General features: G+C 38.0%; 1 protein-coding gene across 34 annotated transcripts in view; it reads right to left on the bottom strand.

Moving 5' to 3' along the window:
• Positions 1 to 19,179, bottom strand: part of RBFOX1 (RNA binding fox-1 homolog 1) — a 1,748,893-nt gene that overhangs the window by 416,579 nt on the left and 1,313,135 nt on the right. For 8 of the 34 annotated variants that reach the window (XM_069085372.1, XM_069085421.1, XM_069085423.1 and 5 more), the window contains exon 1: positions 796 to 1,553. The exons of the other annotated variants lie outside the window; for them this stretch is intronic. In XM_069085372.1, coding sequence (XP_068941473.1) covers positions 796 to 939 — 144 coding nt within the window. In that variant the 5' untranslated portion in view covers positions 940 to 1,553. Of the gene's footprint in view, positions 1 to 795; positions 1,554 to 19,179 lie in introns of those variants that run through there. 34 annotated transcript variants of the gene reach the window in all.

Raw genomic sequence — 19,179 nt, 5'->3', positions numbered from 1 at the left:
GGAGAGAGAGAGAGAGAGAGAGAGAGAGAGGGAGGGGGGATTCCTACCGATGCAAGTACCAACGAATACCAATATATATATATATATATATATCAAACAACAACTAAAAAAAAAAACCCATCATTAAGCATGACTAGAACAAGGCATTGTTCCTTGATTTTTGAAGCAAATTTGTAGGCTGACATAGGTCTACAATTCAAATGCTGTGATCCTCTGCGTGCAGTCTGCCCGTTTGGAAACATAGGCAAACTTAAAAACATTTTTCCTTTCTTAATTAAAATCAATCTGATTGAAATTGTAGTCAGCAGAGAGCCTCAACAAAGACTTAAAATTCCTGGCTTCAAAGGGGTCTTAGAATGAAATTGCCACTGGGCACATTTACATTAGAAGTGCAATTTCTGCTTGCAAGTGAAGAAAGCACACCATTTTTATGGCTGGAACTCTGGTACTGTATCTATGAGTAAGGCAATCAAAGTATTAAGCATATGTGCAAACAGCTTTTGGTGAAGATTTCATAAAATAAAAGGGATTTCTGAAGCAGGAGATATGCTACTAAAAAGAGATCTCCCCCCCCCATCCCCTTTCCCCCAATACACACCCTTTCTTTGTCCGGTCCCCCCCCCCCCACTCCCCCAATGCAAAAGCGAACATCACAAACACTAAGCAGTTCGTTTATATACCCTCGTCCTACAGAGAGATGGGCTTTAAAAGCAGAGAATCTTCCCCGATCTGGGGCATAGGTATGCTGTCCATGCAGGAATAAGGCAAGGTGCTGAGAAAAGAAACGCGACTTACCTGCTGTAAGTACATAAAAGTCAAGGCACAGGAGAGCTGGGGACACATGCCCACATTGGGGAGAGCTACGCAGGTTGCACCCGTGAGGGGATGCTGCATGGTGCTTCTCTGAAGTCTACGTAGAACAAGTGAAGAGGCTTGCATGCAAGCACGTTTCTCCTGTCTTGTCGGTACAGTTTGAGTGGATTTTTTTTTTAATTTTGCTGATTATCTAAGTAAGAAACAGTATCTCTCTCTCCCCCTCCCCCCTTTCTTTCTTTCTTTTTTTCTTTCTTTTTTTTTTTTTTTTGAGTTGCTAGAGCCTTACGTTCATTTGTCTTCAGCTAAGGCCACTTGATAGATTTTTTAAAACTATATTTTGTTTTGCCTTGTTATTTGGTTTCCCTTTCCCTTTTTTTTTAAACTGGAAATAATTCTCAGCCCGACCCTCCCTCCCACCCTCCTTTAAGGGGGGGAAAGGGAAGATACAACAGCAGCCTGCAGCCTATTGATGAGCAAATGGAACTTCCTCAATGACAGTGAGAGCCGGCTTGTCTCACACCACAGTAGCTGCTGACTAAGGAAGAGAGGGAGAGAAAGAGAGAAGGGGGAGGAAAGGGAGGAAGAGAGAGAGAGGGAAAGAGAGAGGAGAAAGGGAGAGAGAGGAAGAGGGGGAGGCAGGTAGAGAGGAAGAAGAGGGGAAAGAGAGAGGGAGGTAGAGAGAGAGAGAGAGAGAGAAAGAGAGAGAGAGAGAGAGAGAGAGAGAGAGAGAGAGAGAGAGAGAGAGAGAGAGAGATTGACTCACTGAGGCTCAGTCGACTGGTGCTGATGCTGCACGGCTTCTCATTTGTCAAATGGGTCCTAGGGCAGGGTCTTTACCACTCACCAAAATTCAAATAGTGCATTTTAAAAATCCCCAGGGAAGGTGGGGGAGCAAGCGAGAGTGCTGTATCACAGGCATTCAGGAGATTTGGGCAATTAATGCTATTGCCCAGCTGGGACTGGATGTCTGTTATGATTTTTTTTTTTACCCTTTTGGAACCACACCTGACAAATAAAATGGAATTTCCCCTTCTAAGAACCAGAGTGCAGAGTGTGGCAGGGAGAAGGTCTGGAGCTCAGACAGGCAGCAGGATCCCAGCACTGAGCAATGGCAGCGATAAACAACTAGACATTTTTAACAGCTTTAGCTTTACATCTATCTCCATGTCATTCACTATCTCTGTATTCAGGAGAAAGCCTACAGAATCATCGCTGAGATGCTGTGAATTACAGCAGTGATCAAGGCAAGGAGCTTCAAACCGCTCTGAATCCTATGTTATCTAAAATTATAAATGTACAAGCTAAGAAAGTGAGTCTGTAAGAAGAGATTGTCCTCTCGGTTTACTTGGGCAAATCATGATGGCCATTTCAGGGGGGTTGCTGTGGAATTTTTTTCCCTTTAATTGCAATACCTCATTGTTTCAATTAGTATTCTGCTCTTGCAGACTCCCCCCCCTTTATTTTATAGAGTAATAATTATTCATTAGTAGATTTAGTTAGTCTTTATGCAATAAAATAGGATGTGACCTGCAAATCAAAAAACTAATATTCTAACTTGTCCTTGAGGTCCCATAGAAAAGCTCGTTCTTGGTAGTAGTAAAAAATATGACCAGAGACACTAGTATTTTTGAATGGATTTTGACAAAATGATTAAAGAATTATTTTTTTTTTTTTGCTGAAAGAAAGGTTAAATCTCAGAGCAGAAGTCTAATGATGTTGTTGTTTCCAGAAAGGAACCTCCCCCAAAGCTTCATCAAAGCCTAATGCAGCAAAACAGGGCATCCAACTTTCAGAGACACATTCATATCAAAAAGTAACACTTAGGGCAAGGCATAATTAATTCCTAAGGAAGGAAAGGCTGGTGTCACTAATGTGATATCACAGACTTTCTTACAAAAATAACTGCTACTTAACAGAGCAGTCAGCTCAACAAAGCAGAACTCAATTTCAGGCAAATCAAAATCCTTTCTGAATCAAAGAAAATTAATCATTCCACAGCTCTGATTTTTTTAAAAAGCTATTTACAGCTTCCGAGTCATACTCATGGCACGTCCCCACCCCAAATCTTATCAGTTGCTCTCATTTTTCACCTTGCAAAGCCACAGTTCAACAAAAATTTGGTTTACACAGGCTGTCAATTGATTACAGAAACAATAGTATAGATTAATTTAAAATAAGGCCTAGGATATAGAGGGAAGGAAGATGAACAGATTGGTAGAATTATGGGAGATGGTAGTGATGTCCTAGGATTTGAATACCTATATACACACGCATATATTTATGAATACACATATATACTTTTTTTTTTTGCTTAAAGATTTTTTGCAATGTGTTGGAACAACCCTGAGCTTTTAAACCAATTCTGATTTAGAAAGAGAACATTTTTTTTACAATAAAAAGAAAGAAAACAATAGAAAAAACACTATCGAAGTAAGAGAAGAAGAAGAAAGATCAAATTTATGCCCCTACTTTTTTTTTCCTATTGTTTTCCTTTGCCTCAAGCAATCTCCTGTTCGGATGGAAGTGAGTCAAACCTCCCCACTCACCCTAACTCTTATCTACCATTTGTGGATGTCCTAAAATACAGACTTTTCCCTTCAGCTCATTTTCATATGAAACAATAAATAATACATGATACTTTAATAAGACCATATCAAAATGTTCTAATGAAAAACAAAAATATTATGTAAGGAAGCAATGACCCATTTATTCTGCATCAAAACAATGATGTTAGTTCAGCTTTCTCTCAAATACCTGGTAATTGTTTTTAAAAGATAAGTTCTAGAAAGGACCACCTACAATGGTTCTGACTCTTCATCTCAGAGTTTTAGGATACATACATTCAAAATTCATGAAACTGAACAACAGAATCCAGACCTACAAAATTATATCCAACGTGGTTCAGTGTCTTGACTCTAAAATGTATCTCTGTTGGAACAGATATGCTTGCCAAGCAGCTCTCTGTGGGCAATCAAGCATTCTTAAGTGAGGGCACACATACACATGAAGACACACATACACACACGCACCTGTAGCATGAACACCAAAAGCATGAGAACAGATAAGAAAGGATTCATATTTATTTGTATATATCTGTAAATCAGGAAAAAAAAATATTCAACAGCCCCCAACCCAAAGGAATCAGTATAGGTATGACTGCTCCTTATTCTGTCGCAGAACTTTTCTAGTTTAAGATAATATAGATGGTAAAGGAAACCCACCTCAGGAGGAGGGATGGGGATGCCTATATTCATATCTTTCACTTCCAATCAGACCTTTTTAGTCCAGTGACAGGGAGGAGAGCAAATATTGTTTTCCTCAAAAAATCCCCTGGTTCTTTCAATACTACTTTGATGTATACATTCAAGGACCAAACTGCCTTCAGTTCAATGACAACGACTCTTAAATGTACTGCAATCTATACACAACAGGAAGCAGAAACAAGACAGAAAATGGGACTAAAAAACAAATAAATGAAACTTAGGTAGAACCACATCATCTCAATCTTACGGTAAATATGACTAGGTATTTAAAAGAAAAAAAAATAGAATTGTTTTCTTGTCCCGGGCGAGGCTCCACATTCTTAACTGAGGTTGCTAAATTAGTTGAATTTTACAAGAAAAAGGCTGTTTTCACTAAATACATACCTTGAAGCAAACATGACCACTTAGTCAACTAATGGTTATTAAGTATATAATAATATGTGGGAGCCATTGTGCTAAATACTGGGTATACAAGGAAGGGGGGGGGCAATTCCTGCTCTCAGGGAGCTCAGTCTAATAGGGGAGACAACATGCAAACAGCTATGTATAAACAGATTAGATATATAGTTAGGTAGATAGATAAATAGGTAGATAGATAGATGATAGATAGATATAGATTATATATGTATATATATGATAAACTGGGATTAGTCTCAGAGGAAAGGCACAAAGATTAAAGGATGATCGGGAAATACTTCTTACAGAAGGTGGCTTTAGCTTAGATTTGAAGGAAGCCAAAGATGCCAGGAAATAGAGATGAGGAGAAAGTTTCAGGCCTGAGGGACCACCAGTGGAAATGCTTAGAGTTAGTACAATGTTATGTAGAAGAAACAGCAAGGAGGCCAGTGTCGCTGAACCACACATTATGTGGCAGTGACTCTAGCTGGACTCAGAGGGTATTTGAAACCCGTTCCATTTCTGAGATTCCCAAGTTCTTGGATCACTGTTCCAACATGCCTGAGGCAATTCTTTTTGCTAAAATGGTGGAGCTCTCTGGGATGTGTCATTGAGGAAGGTGGTGAAATATCCATCCCTTATGCGGTTTAATAGCTGGCACAGAGTAACATAACAGAGAGCCTACATACACTTCAGCATTAAGAAGACCTATGTTCGAGTCCAGTCTCTGACACATACTTACAGGCAAACCTCTAACACTGTTGCAAAGCAGGTGTTGACTTTTCTTGATAGAGGAAGTTTCTCATTCAGTTACCCATCCCAAAGAAACCACAGGTGCAGTCGGAAAAATGTTTAAAAATAGGACAGACACCCACCTGCCTCAGACACTTTAGCTACAGGCTCTGCCTGCAGGCAGGAGGCCAGATAACCTCTGGAGATTCCTTCCAGCTCCAGAGCTCTATGGACTTTTATTCAAAAGTCTCATAGATTCAGTTTGAGCATAGAGGACAGTGCCTTGTTTCTCTGAAAGCAGAGAGGGGCACCTTGTGGGGCCCTCTGCCAATATCTTACAAAAATCTCCATTTCACTGATGCTGATCCTTTGGCAAGGCATTGGGGCATTCAGGGACTCCCACCTGTGTAAGTAAATCAGTACTCGGAGATATTCCGCAGAGCTAAGATGAGCACGGCATTCCCCTCTCTTAATAAGTAGATGCCTCTCAGGCAGAACCTATTTCCACCACTCAGCTACAATTGCTTTACATCTAATGACAAACCTCAAGCCAGCCATTACAGAGGTATCTTTTGTGGGAACAGTGACCCAACTCCTTCCTCTTTCCCAAGCTTGATAGTGTACTGTGTGCGTATTTGGAAAAATACAATCACCTATATAAAACCATAATACAAATATGTTTCCAAATTATGAGCAAGGTTACAGTACAAAAATTTCTTCATATCTCAATGGTGGTGAAGCCTGAATGCATTTCCCCCCTACAGAATCCATTTTATGGCTAGGATCCCAGGTTAGATAAAAAAAAAAAGCCTATTTAACTGATAGTGTGGTTAACCCCCCCCACACACACACACACACATACATTTATAGGGAAAATGGTACAAAATAATACAATTAAAAATTATGAGTTCAAGTTTTTTTAAAATCCCTCCAGTGACTTAGCCTAGGAATCCAACCACCATTTGTTAGTTTCTATAGGTAAATGCAGTCAGTAGAATGTAATAAGAGACTAAAGAAGTAAGCATTATAAATGCCTACTAGGTCTTAGGTTTTGTCCTAGGCTATAGGGACACAGACACAAATGAATCAGTCTCTGCCCCCAAGCATCTAATGTTTTATTAAGGTAGACTATATCATCTCTATCTCTATGTACACACATAGAAACATATACACATGTGTGTGCATATATATCTAAGGATATACAAATTAATAAAAGATAAATCAATAAAAGCTTGTGGGGTAAAAGAAGGCACTAGGAGCTAGATCAAGGGAGGTTTCATGCAGATAGCGGTGCATGAATTGAGCTGTGAAGGAAATAAGATTGTAAGGGATGGAGGTGAGGAGGGAATACATTCCAAACAAGAGAGACAGTCAGTGAAACAATATAGAAACAGGAAAGAGAGAGTCATGTGTGAGGGTCTGCAAGAAGGGCACTGTAGCAGGATGACCGAGTGTGGGGAGGGAGCAATCTATGAAGAGACTGGGAAGGAAGATTGGGATTAGTGTGTAAAGACCTTTAAATACCAAACAGAGAAGCTCATAGTTTTTAACCTAGAGGCACTAGGGAGACGTTGAAGTTTATTAAATATGGGGAGTGGCATGATCATATCCTCACATTAGGAATCCAAGTATGAGGTGATAACAGACCTCAAATATGGTGATGGTCACATGAGTAAAAGAAAGAGAATCACTTCTAGAGATATTCTAGAAGGAGAAATGATAGGATTTTACATGTGACTGGATATATGATATCAGTGACAGTGAGGAATCCAGGATAATGCTGAAGTTGCAGGCCTGAGGGCTTGGAAGGGTATAGAAGTGCCTTCTACAGAGACAGGGAAATTGAGAAGATGTTTGAGTTTGGGGAGAAAAGATAATGAAGTATTTTGTGGACATGTCGAATTTAAGATGCCCATGGGACACGCATCTGAAAAGTCTAAAAGATTTGGAGAAATAAGACTAGAATTCAGAAGCTGGTGTGTTTGTGTGTGTGTGTGTGTGTGTGTGTGTGTGTGTGTGTGGTAGTTCTGTATCTATATCTACCACTCTCACATATTTACTATGATACACCAGGCGGTCATGAGGAACAGGAATGATAGAAGAGATACACAAAAATATAGGAACTTAAGGATAGATTTACAAATAAATGATCAAATAACCTTCAACTCCATAAACATTTATTAAAAAACAATATGTGCAAAGACACCTTCTATCTGTATATTCATTGTGTTCTTTTAAAGGGAAAGGGAGACCATGACATGGCTTTAAACCAACTCCCTTATCATTATTTCCTGCTTTTCTATACCATTTCAGCAGCTCCCAGTACATATGTAGATGTCCGTAGCAAAGGAGAGTTACTGTTATGGATGCCAGCTACTGATCAACAGACAAGGATACAGTGCAAAGAATGAGGTATGATTAAAAAAAGTCACCATGCCAGGAAAAGGCATATAGTCACCTATGCTCAATGAAATTACTTTCACAGTTGATTATTTAAGCTCCCAATCCATAAAAAAGTCACCAATATCTCTTTCACATGAATCTACCCACAAACTATTTTTCATGTGGGTTGCAAAATGACTTTGGTCTTAACTTATCTAAGTCTACCTTGAATTCTTCAGTCATATAAAGATATTTAGAGCCCCAGGGCTCTGATTTTCTTTTGCAGCTCTCTGGTGCATTGCTCCCTACAGATTTTGGGATAATCATCTAAACTCTTCCCAGCCCAGCAGAAATTTTTGAGGAAAAAGCCAGCCCTAGGATATCTACTACATTGGCTCAAAATATGTAACTTAAAAAAAAAAGTTCAGCTAGGTGGCATAGTGGAGAGAATGCTAGGCTTTGAACCTGGAAGAATTGAGTTCAAATTTGACTTCAGACACTTATTATCTGTGTGACTTAACCCTCTGCCTCAGTTTCCCTACCTATAACACATGTTATAAGTGCTATGCAAATGCTAACTCTTATACCTGATCCGAATCCAAGAATTAAACAAGTTCCTTTATTCTTCTAACCAGACAAATGTAGCCCTGCCAACACAAATTAATTAATTTCCACACCAGACAAATTTTAAAGGCTTCTGTGTTTTATAACATTTTAAGGACTAATTTGGGGCTAAATAGGAATTTTTCTCTCCCTTTCCTCGAAAAAACAAACAAAAAAGGCAACTCTGCTCCCAACTCAACACAGATCTTTATACTAGAAATATTTTTGTAGGTTACTCCCTTTTGATGCACCCTTTATACTGACTTATTAGAAAAAAACATTGGGTTGTGTAAAAAAATCTGGGTTAAATTCTTTGCTCTAACATTGACTGTATGTGTGACACTGGGTAAATTGTGTAACCTATCTGGGCCTCAGTTTCTTCATCTATATGCCAATGCCAATGACATCTACTCTGAGTTATCAAATAAGATCATGGATATGAAAGTATTGTGAAAACTTTCAAGTGCCTTATATGTTAGTTATCCCTATGGTATATTATCATTTCATTAAATGGAACAAAGATTTTTTAAGGGTTGCCACTGTGTAAGTCACTGTGGCCCTAGGGATACAAAGAAGAAAAACATCACTGCCCCTTCCCTTCAGTAGCTTACACTTAAGACTTGAAACCTAGCTCAAAATATTTTTTCCTTTAGGAAGCTTTCACTGATAGCACCTTGTCTGATGTGCGTCTTCCTTCCCCCACTCTAACATTTCAAGTGATAAAGCAATGGAAAATTTTATAGTTGTACATGGCTTTCTTTTTAAGTGTCCAGTACAACTTGTTCAACTTGATTTTTTTTTAAGGAACCCTATCTTTTGCTTACTACAATCATAACATTTCAATTCTGTAGTGTATCTTAGAAATCACTACATCCACCCTTATCACCCATTCTACAGATAAGGAAATGGACACCAAAGGGAGATTAAAGTGTGTCCCGAAGTCAAAGGGTTAGTAATTAACTATTCTATTAGGGATTGAATCCAGGACCTCCTGACACCTAACTCAAATGTTCTTTCCATGCTGATACGATATTTTCCCTTTGATGTACCTGCTCTGTGGTAGCGACCAGAACACAGTGGATATTAAGGTGATATTTCTAACTGAAACTATTCAGGAAAAAAAGCTTAAGATAAGAATCTCATCTGGTAACAATTGAAAGTAAATACTCTTCAGCAAACTGATACTTAGGTTATCATATTAAGGAATTCAAGATAGGAGAAGGCTTCACGAACCAGTGAATTCCTTAAGAATTATGTGATGGGAGAAAGATGCTTGGCACTCAGGGGGTGGGTTTCAGCTCTGAGAGTACAGGACAGAATGTAAGAAGGTGTGAAAGTGAAGGTGGGAGGCAGAGATAAAAGCAGCTAAGTGGTGATTTCTTCTAATGAACGAGTGGGTGTTGCTGTCTACTTTAGGAAGCCTTCCCTCCTCATCCACTTGCTTTATTTCTACTTTTTGGCCCAGATTCTAGCAACTTTGATGGCAAGTGGGGAATAGAAGGGCCTGGAACTTTACTCTGTAAGTTCACATCATTCTCACTTTCATAATTTTCCATTTTTTCCCCATTTTTATTCTTTTTATGCAACTATTTCTAAAGTGCAATTCTGTCCCTATCACTCCCCAGCTCAATTCCAGCAGATATGAATAGGTTACAAACTCTTAAATTTTGTTTTTGACATTTAAAGTCCTTCACAACACGGTCTAATTCTACCTTTCCATCTTTCTTACATATTACCCCCTTGCACAATTTCCAGTTAAACTAGCCTTTCTGTTCCTCATTGCTGTCTCTCCTAGATCCACACCTTTGCAACTGGCTATCCACTAGAACGCACTTGCTCCCTTCTAAATGTCACCCCTCCGAAGCTCTAGTTTTTTGGTTTGGGTTTTTCTTAAGACTCAGCTTAAATGGTATGTTCTTTCTACGTGAGACCTTTCCTGACAACCCCTCTCCAGCTGTTAGGGCCTGCCCCAGATTTTTTTTACATAGCTTTTTTTCTTTTTTTCTATATACCTCTGCATATTTAACACGTTGTATCCTGACAGAAGGGAAACAGTCCTCACCTTCAAAGAATACATTTTTTTTTTCATTTTTGTTTTTGTATCTCTAGCACCCAGAACTGTCTGACACACAATAAAGTTTAGTAAATGCTTGCTGATTGATTGACCGAGTGATCTGTCTGACTGACTCAAAGACTGTTAGAACTAGTAGAGTCTTAAAGATCCTCTAGATTGGACTTGCCCAGGGTCCCATAATAATAAAATGAAGACTAGAAAACAGGACTTTCATTTAGGGTTTCTTTCTCTACCATGCTGCCTCCAATCACCAACCATTTACAAAATCTTTATACATCGTTCCTTCTCCTTACCCTCTCTTGTCCTAAGATTGAGGACAGATTTAAAACAAATAAATTCTGGACTACTGGAGCTAAGTTGAACTGCTAGTATTTTATAACATTGGCCATGGGCATACAGACTTTCTTTAACTAAACTGGACTGTAAAATGCTAATGCTAATAATCATGATGATGATGGTGATGATGTGATAACTAGCATTTATGTAGCATTTGCAAAGTGCTTTACACATTTTGTCTCATTTGATCCTCACAAGAACCCTGGGAAGTTGTTGTAATTATTATGCTTATTTTACAGAGAGGAACCTGAGGCAGAAATTTAGTAACTTGCCCAGAGTCACACGGCTAAGAGAGTGTCTGAGGCTGAATTTGAATTCAGGTCTTTCTAACTTCAGGTTCAGGGCCCTATCTATTGTGCCACATTACTGTCATGTAGCACCAGTCCACTGACCTCCTTTTCCACAGTGTTATTCTTTATACTCACTCATACTTGAGTTTACCCACTCTTTTCCCCTGGCCCCTTCTATGGCGTAGTTCAGTGATTCTCAAAATGTTGACTAAGGACTTTTGGGGATCTCAGAGACTATCGTAAGGTGATCTATAAGGTCAAAAATATTTTCTTAAAAATATTAAGATTTTGTTGCAGCTAGGTGGTGCAGTGAATAGAGCACCGGCCCTGGAGTCAGGAGGACCTGCATTCAAATCCGGCCTCAGACACGTAACACTTACTAGCCATGTGACCTTGGGCAAGTCACTTAACCCCAATTGCCCTGCCTTCCCCCCTCCAAAAAAAAAGCAAAAAAAATTTAAGATGTTATTTGTCTATTAAAATATTTCTTCCTTTCCCCATATATGGTGAGACTTTGTTTTCTTCATATACTTCCCCTAAAACAACATATCATAACAGACTAAATGCAAAAGCATTTTTTAATTTAGTAAATAATATTTTATATTTTTCAATTACATGTAAAGATAGTTTTCAACATTCACTTTTATAAGATTTTGAGTTCCAAATTTTCTCCCTCCTTCCCTTCCCCTCTTCCCCAAGATGGCAAGAAATCTGATATAGGAAACCAAATGTCTTAAGCTAGACATTTTTAAAAAAATGGCAAAACTATGAAATAATGCTAACTTTCTCACTCATTATTTTTGTTTTGGAAAATATAGTTGTTATTCATAAAAATGCTCCTGGTTTTAACATGTAATCAATTTGTTATTTTAAGTAAATAAATATTTTAAAATTTATCCACTTCAATTTTTAATATGGTAAATACCAAGAGATAGCCCCCCCCCTGCCCCCGCCAATAAACACTCTTTGGGGTTTGCAATTTTTAAGGGTAAATGGGTCTTGAGACAAGAAATTTTGAGAACCACTGGTTTAGTGGATCATTGAACTAGAATGTAAAGTTAATATGGCCAAAGTAATGGGACGTATCTTCTTAAGACCAACTGGTTTCACTCATTATTGTGTCATAATGGTAAGAGTGTGGAGAGATAAATACAAATCTCCTCTCCTCTCCTCTTTTTTCCCCTCTTCTCCAACTATCAGTATGACTCTAAGCAAGTCATATAAGCCTTAGTTTCATCTTCTGCAAAATTGGGATAATAGCACCTACTATATAGGGCTGTTCTATGGATAATCTAAATGGAATGATATGCGTAAAAGATTTTTGTAAAAATAATGTTTTTTGACTAGGTCTCTCTATAGCATGTACAGCAACCTCTCAGGAACCTGAACCTAGCATTGATGAGCTCTGACCTGCTCCAATCCTGACTTGGTCCAGTTCACCCCTCCTTTGGCAGCCTGATGGCCTCACACTCCTCGAGGCTCCATATATTGGTGAAGGAGAGTGAGGATGCACAACCAGCTTAGGCCACGGAAACTCAAAACTCTCAAGCTCAAAGGATGCGCCAGCCTTGGTATCCCCCAATCACAAGGGTTACAACATAATCTGTATGTAACTGGCTAAGTCTATATGCATGTGAGCTATTTGTTATTATCATTATTATCTCACTCTCATCCTTTCTGATAGCATTTAGATCTAAGCAAACTCAAGGCAGGTTGATCTACTTCTATATTTTTGTATATTTAATTTTCTGAAGCCTATCATGCAAATATATAAAATGGTGGGCTTTTGTAAATTAATAATATTATTGAACTGTAAGTTCATCATCTCTAGACTCACTCAAAGCATCATATTGACGACATTTCTAGTAGCAGACAGGGTGACAGGGACAGCATTTACGCTATCCTGTCCTTTATGGTTTTAATTTCTTCTACTAGGTCTCTATCTTTTGAATACTCTTCATTCCATTAAGTTTACTGATTATGAATACTCAGAATGGCATCATCTACTACAGTCGTTATTCTTAATTTTTTAGTTGATGGATCCAGGAAGGAATTTTTTTTTTGTTTTGTTTGTTTGTTTGTTTGTTTTTGCCTGCATTGCTATTTCAAGGTACATTAGAGTTTATCTGTCAACTTCTCAAGGATATTTTGGAGTATGTGCTTACAAGGAGGAGATTTGATATCTGTTAGTTAAAAAAGGATAACAAGCTTCTAGAGTGTAATTCAAATGACCTGATGTGTCTTTCTATGTATCGAATAGAGGCTTCATTTTTGCAACCTGCAGTGATATCTTGCACAGTTTCCACTGTTTCATTGCATAGTCTGCATCAATCAATATGTTCTGACTCCTTAAGGATAACCTTCTGTAATTTCTGGTGGCAAGGACCTGATCCTGAAACACTATCCTAAATATCTCCATATCCATAAACAAATCTGTAAGACCCAGCCATGTGTACAAGCTTTTTTATGGACATATTATGAATGTATATTATTATTATTATCATTATGAAAAGGATTCGTTCTTCTGAAAGCAGGTCAGCAGCAGCACCCGCTTAGGGAGAACACATCATTACCTTCCTGGTGTTGTGCCCCGTCTTGGCTGCCTCCATTTTTCTAGATAACAAAACAAGCAACTGACATCCCAGCCACCATGCCCTTCCTCCTTACCTCCTAGCTGTTCCACTCGTGTCTCAAAGGAGGGTCTGTAATGGAGAGAGCAGTTGCTGACACCGACATTTGTTCGAGGTGTTCTTTTAGGTTGTCTCTTAGAGCTTTAATATTTTATGACCTCTTTAGTGAAAACACCGATCTCTGGGGCACTGACACTTCTTTGTATATCGCTTACTCCTCAGCAGGCCTTCTGCCTCCCCCCCTCTCTTGGTCTGATGTTTTCTGTTTTGTAGGAATTGTCCCATAAAAAGTACAGTACGACATTTCCTGTCCTGTCTAGCTGAGGACTACAACATATCATTAACAAAACATCTCCTACCTCATGGCAATACCTAGCACCTTACCTGACCTTTTAAGTAAGCTCAGTCTCTATTTTTAAATGCTTAAAATCTGATCTTTTGAAAGAAAAGTTTCTCTTCAGTTTGGTCCATCCTCCACTTAGCTATAATCTTCCTAAAGTGCAAGCCTATGTCAGTCCCTTATACAATAAACTCCAATGGCTCCCTATTTCCTCCAGGATCAAATAAAAAATACTACATTTAGCTGTTAAAGCCTTTCATAACCTGACCCCTTTTGACTTTTCCAGTCTTCCCATACCTTATTTCCTATATATACTTTATGATGCTGTGACTCCAGACTCTTTGCTGTTCCTCACAGAAGACATTCCATCTCTCAACTTAGTAAATTTGCTCTTGCTATGCCTCGTGCCTGGGAAGTTCTTCCTTTCACCTCCACCTCCTGGTTCCCTCCAGATTTCAACTGAAATACTGCCTTCTGCACAGTACCTTTTCAAGTCCTCATTAATGTTAATGCCTTTCCTCTTATCTCTAATTTATGATATATCTATATCATTACATATATATCTATATATACACATATGTGTTTATGTGTCTATATCTTGCTTATGTGTATTTTTTCCCAAACGTCTCCCCCTCCATTAGATTTTGAGTTTCTTGAGGGCAGGGAATCTTTCTGCCTTTCTTTGCATCCTCAGACTCTGAGATTACCTGGCATATATTAGACATTTAATAAATGCTTTTTTGCCTTGACTTGAAAAGCTAGTTAAAACACTAAAGGTTAGAGAAACAGCATAATGTGGTATCTACAGTATAAAACTTGGTATCAGGAAGACCTGAGTTCAAATCCTATGTATTAAATATAAAACTTCCATCAGGACACTTTATCTCTGCCTAAGTTTTCTTATCTGTAATAGAGTGGCTATGAGGCTTAAATGAGAGTATGTGTGTATGTATATATAAACACATATGTATACATACATATATACACACTCATGTAGCTACATATCTAGTGGTACATAAAACATATATGTATATATATGCACACATATTTCTATACATTTATATAAATATCCATGTTGATTCTACTCACATATAAATATACATTTTTTGTGTTTATATGTGCATATTTATATGAGAGTAGAACAAAATTTCCCACTCCTTTACATATATAAAGCACTCTGCATATGTTAAAGCACTTATATAGATTTCAATGATTATTATTCTATTCTTATTGTCCAAGGCCAGGGTTCTGCCAGTGGCTAATAAAGTGAAACAGTTACAAAATCATACCTAGGATTCTCTCTACCAGTATTTGATTTTCAACTTCTCATTGTCCTAATAATTCAAGGATATTTTTATGAGGATTCTATAAACAAGGAATCAATATACTTATGGTTCTTAAGCAGGTCCACTTTGTACAGAAGACTAATTACAACCACAAAAAGGTTCTTCCTTTTTTCTCAAGTTCTAAGGCACCAGCTCATCATTTCAGTGGTATTTTCTTGTCGTGAAAATACCTACTACTATTTTAAGGTTTTTATTAAGACTGCTTTCTTTACTAGCTCTTTGCACAAAGATCAAGACATTCTGAAGGCCTGCACTTACCTCAGGCAAATAAGAATGACTAATTTTCTCTTTCTATTAAGTGCCATGTTACTTCCATTGGCTTCTCCAATATTTCATACCATAAGTCCACAGAGATGCCATGACAAGGTTAACCTTTTCAGTACCACTTAAGTACAGATTTCAAGAGAATTCTGTAATATTCATACACCTTTAACAATAGAATAGGAATGAACAAATAAATGTATTCTTTCTCCTAAAGAATCTTTTAAAAGAGAAGAAAATTAAGTTGAACCTCAGATAATGAAGGATTTCAGGGTTCTGTATGATTTAAGAGAGTCATCCTAAAAAACAAAAGGTCTCAAAGTCTATGAGAGCTGGAAAGTTAAAAGAAGACCTCCTTAAGGATACAAGTAAATGAATTTGAAGTTATAGCAAAGTAGTCCCAACTGAGTGAGAAAAGTAACATTATGGGGTAAGAAGGTAATGCAGAATACCAGGTCCAATCCCTTTTCACTTTTGGAAAAATCTAAGTAGGGACACAAGTAAGCAATGTGGCTTGTGGATTTGCTTCAAAATGATGCAATTAGTGAAATGGGAATGATGAGACAGCATCCTTGGGGGCATGCTAAGAAGAAAGAAGTAAACTCCTAACCATTTCCTTGCTTAAGGAAAATGCAAAATACCCTGATAAACCAATAGAGCATGAAGACTTCCCACACAGGTAAGTAATATGGGTTGGATGGTGATAGGGTCAAGGAAGTCATCACTAGTTCCACTGTCAGACTAAACATGGGGGCTGGCATTCTAGAGACAAGGTAAGTTCTTTGCAGTCTCCCTGAAAGCATACTGTACATTTCTGAAAAAACACCTTTGCATGTGCTAAAGTCAAAATATGAAAGAAGGATTTGGTGTTACACTGTAGACCACACTGGACCAAGAGCGTTGAGTACAGAGTTTTTTTTTTTTTTTCTGAAAGGAACAAGATGCAGCTTAGGTCAATATCTCTGCTGGCTAGTTACTTTGTTGTCTAGAGATGGGATCCATCTGTGCTGAGCCAATAGCTTGATATATTTTACTTTCTGGGTTATTATTGGTACACTAATCCAGTGTAGGTGACTGGTGTTAGGAAAATATCCTCTGTGAATTTTCCATAATTAAGGGGATGAGCTTACTTTTACAGAATGCTTTATGGTGTGCAAACTCTTAATTCCAAAAATCCCGTAAGAGAGACAGTGCAAGTCCCCCATTTTGCAGATAAGGAAATAGAATGGTTAAGGGACTTATCCCAGATTACATAGCTAATAAGTGGTGAAACCATGATGAGAAAGACCCAGGAGTCAGGAGATTTGGTTTTTAAAGTGTAAACATAGTCAAATTATTTAATTCTTCTGAGTCTGTTTCATGAACTTTAAAATGGGATAATAATACACACTTGCACTAATTACCTTATAGGTTGCTCTCTGATGAAGAATCAAAAAATCTCAAAAGTAGAAAGAGCATCTAGACTGACTTGTGCCTAAACATGCCCTCTGGCTATAAAAAATTCCAGACATTAAGTTATATACTTCATTGTTCAGCGATCTCACTAATGTGGGTATTCCCTCCAAAGATATCTATCCAAACTTTGTGACTCTTATACATGTCCTTCAAAAAATGTATCATAGGAGTGCCATCCATCTTGCTGCAGGCCTTCTTCACATTCTTTTTATATTGCATGAATGCTGATGGAGCACAATGGTTGTCTATAAGTTGGCCTTTGTCTTCGCTACCTCACCTTTCCCATTATTGCCCTTCCTGAAGAGGTACAAATAGTCTTGCACACTGATAAGTGATAAGATTGACCCTCTCTCATGCATCACTGCAACAGCCTTCTAATTCATCTCTTGGCATAGGTCTCTCCCCACTCCAACTTGTCCTCTATGACACTGTCAAAATAATTTTTCTTAAACACAAAACTGACTGTCACTTCCATATTCAAAAAGTCTCACTGGTTCCCCATTGTCTTCAGGATAAAATAAAAAATCCTACATTAGCTTGTCAAACTCTTCACAATCTGTCCTCAACCGGTATTTCCATTCCTTTCCTTTCCATTATATGAAATCCTACTTCCTGAGTGCTCTGGTCTAGCCAAACTGATCTTTTCATCTTCCATCTCTAGACCCTTGCAGTGAACATCCCGTCCCCAATCTCTGCAATACACTCTCTTCTCAATTCCACTTCATAGAAGCCCCTCTCTCTTTCTTCTGCAACTCAAGACCAACTTCTCCATGAAGCATTTTCTGATCCCCCTAATGCCAATCCCCTTTACGATCTTTCATTTAATATATTTATTTTGTATTTATTCTGTATATGGTTTATGTGTATATGTCTAGCATGGTGTCCAGCATATATGGAAAGTGTTTATTAAATATTTTTTGACTCAATGACATGCAGGAGCCTTTGACACAATGTAAGCTCACTGAGGGAAGAGATTGTTTAAAATTTTTTTAAATTTGTCTTTAGCAGCTAGCACCATGCCTGGCACAAAGTAGACACATAATAAATATTTGTTCATTGATTATTTGATTTTTTTAAAGCCCCTATAGTCTGTTCCTCCCTAACTTTTCACATGATTTATTCCAATGATTGACAAGGTCAAAAAATAGGAACCTCTTATCTATCTTCAGGCGATAATAATTCCCATATATTTGCTTATTAGGACCTAGAGAAGAAGAATCATTGAACAAAGCAATTCAGACACATTCATTACATATACTTTTAAACAAAAATGTCATAATTCATGGGTAGCTAGTTAGGAAAAAAGAAGAAAAGCCTTCCATTGAACGGAAGCATAGATACTGTTTACAGCAAGTCATTGAGGGCAGCTACACTCATTTACTCATGTCATTAGCTCCTCAGCTAACAAAGTCCCTAAAAATACCTAGATACACTGCTCATCTTGCCTGTCAGGAACCTGATTTCTCATAGGCCACTGAACAACTGCTATCTTTCTGGTTCCCTGCTGTGAACCGGAATGTGGCCCTCCAAAGATGGAGTACAAGTCTTTACCACTACCCTCAGCTTACGTTTTCTCTGTAGATATTTCCTCTTCCAGAAAGAGAACTCTAAGCACCACTTCCCCACGCCCTCACCCCCATTCTCCAGGGGAAGAACTGTTCCTTTCCATCTGAGTAGGGTGTGTTGTTTTATAACAACAGGCTTGCCCGCTCTTCACACCTAGGGTAAATCTGAGACTTGGGCTTTCTTGCTCTACAACTACACGAATCAGGCTTTTCCTTTTATAAATTATAATTAATCAGTCAACAAGCATTTATTAAGTACACTATGCTTAGGTAGGGATATAAATAAGAGTGCAAAGAATAAAATAATGTGTACTCACATGGAGTTGACATTCTAATGAGGGGAAAAACTACATATAAATACATACACACACAAATATTAGAAGGGAAAAAGGAGAGAGGGAGGAGAGACAGAGATTTGTAGAACCCACTCCAAGACAACTTGGACTACTCTAGTAAATTTTTCATCGGCCTTTCTGGTGAAAATGTAATGTTGACATCTCAGAAATTATTATTTTTTTTTTACTTTTTCATGCTTTACTTTTCATTAGGTCATCTCTTGGGAGGTTATGTTTGTGTTTTATTCTAGTTCATAAAACCTTCCCTTCCACCAAACCACCTTGTATTTAATAATATTAATCTCTTCTTGCTCTCCTCTCTCTCTCTCTCTCTCTCTCTCTCTCTCTCTCTCTC

This window comes from Petaurus breviceps, unplaced genomic scaffold (assembly GCF_028583685.1).
Source record: "Petaurus breviceps papuanus isolate PSGF00001 unplaced genomic scaffold, PetGlider_PUasm1.0 118, whole genome shotgun sequence".
In the NCBI taxonomy this organism is placed as follows: Eukaryota; Metazoa; Chordata; class Mammalia; order Diprotodontia; family Petauridae; genus Petaurus; species Petaurus breviceps.
The sequence above is the reverse complement of the archived record's forward strand: the minus strand, read 5'-3'. Positions and strand labels throughout refer to the sequence as shown.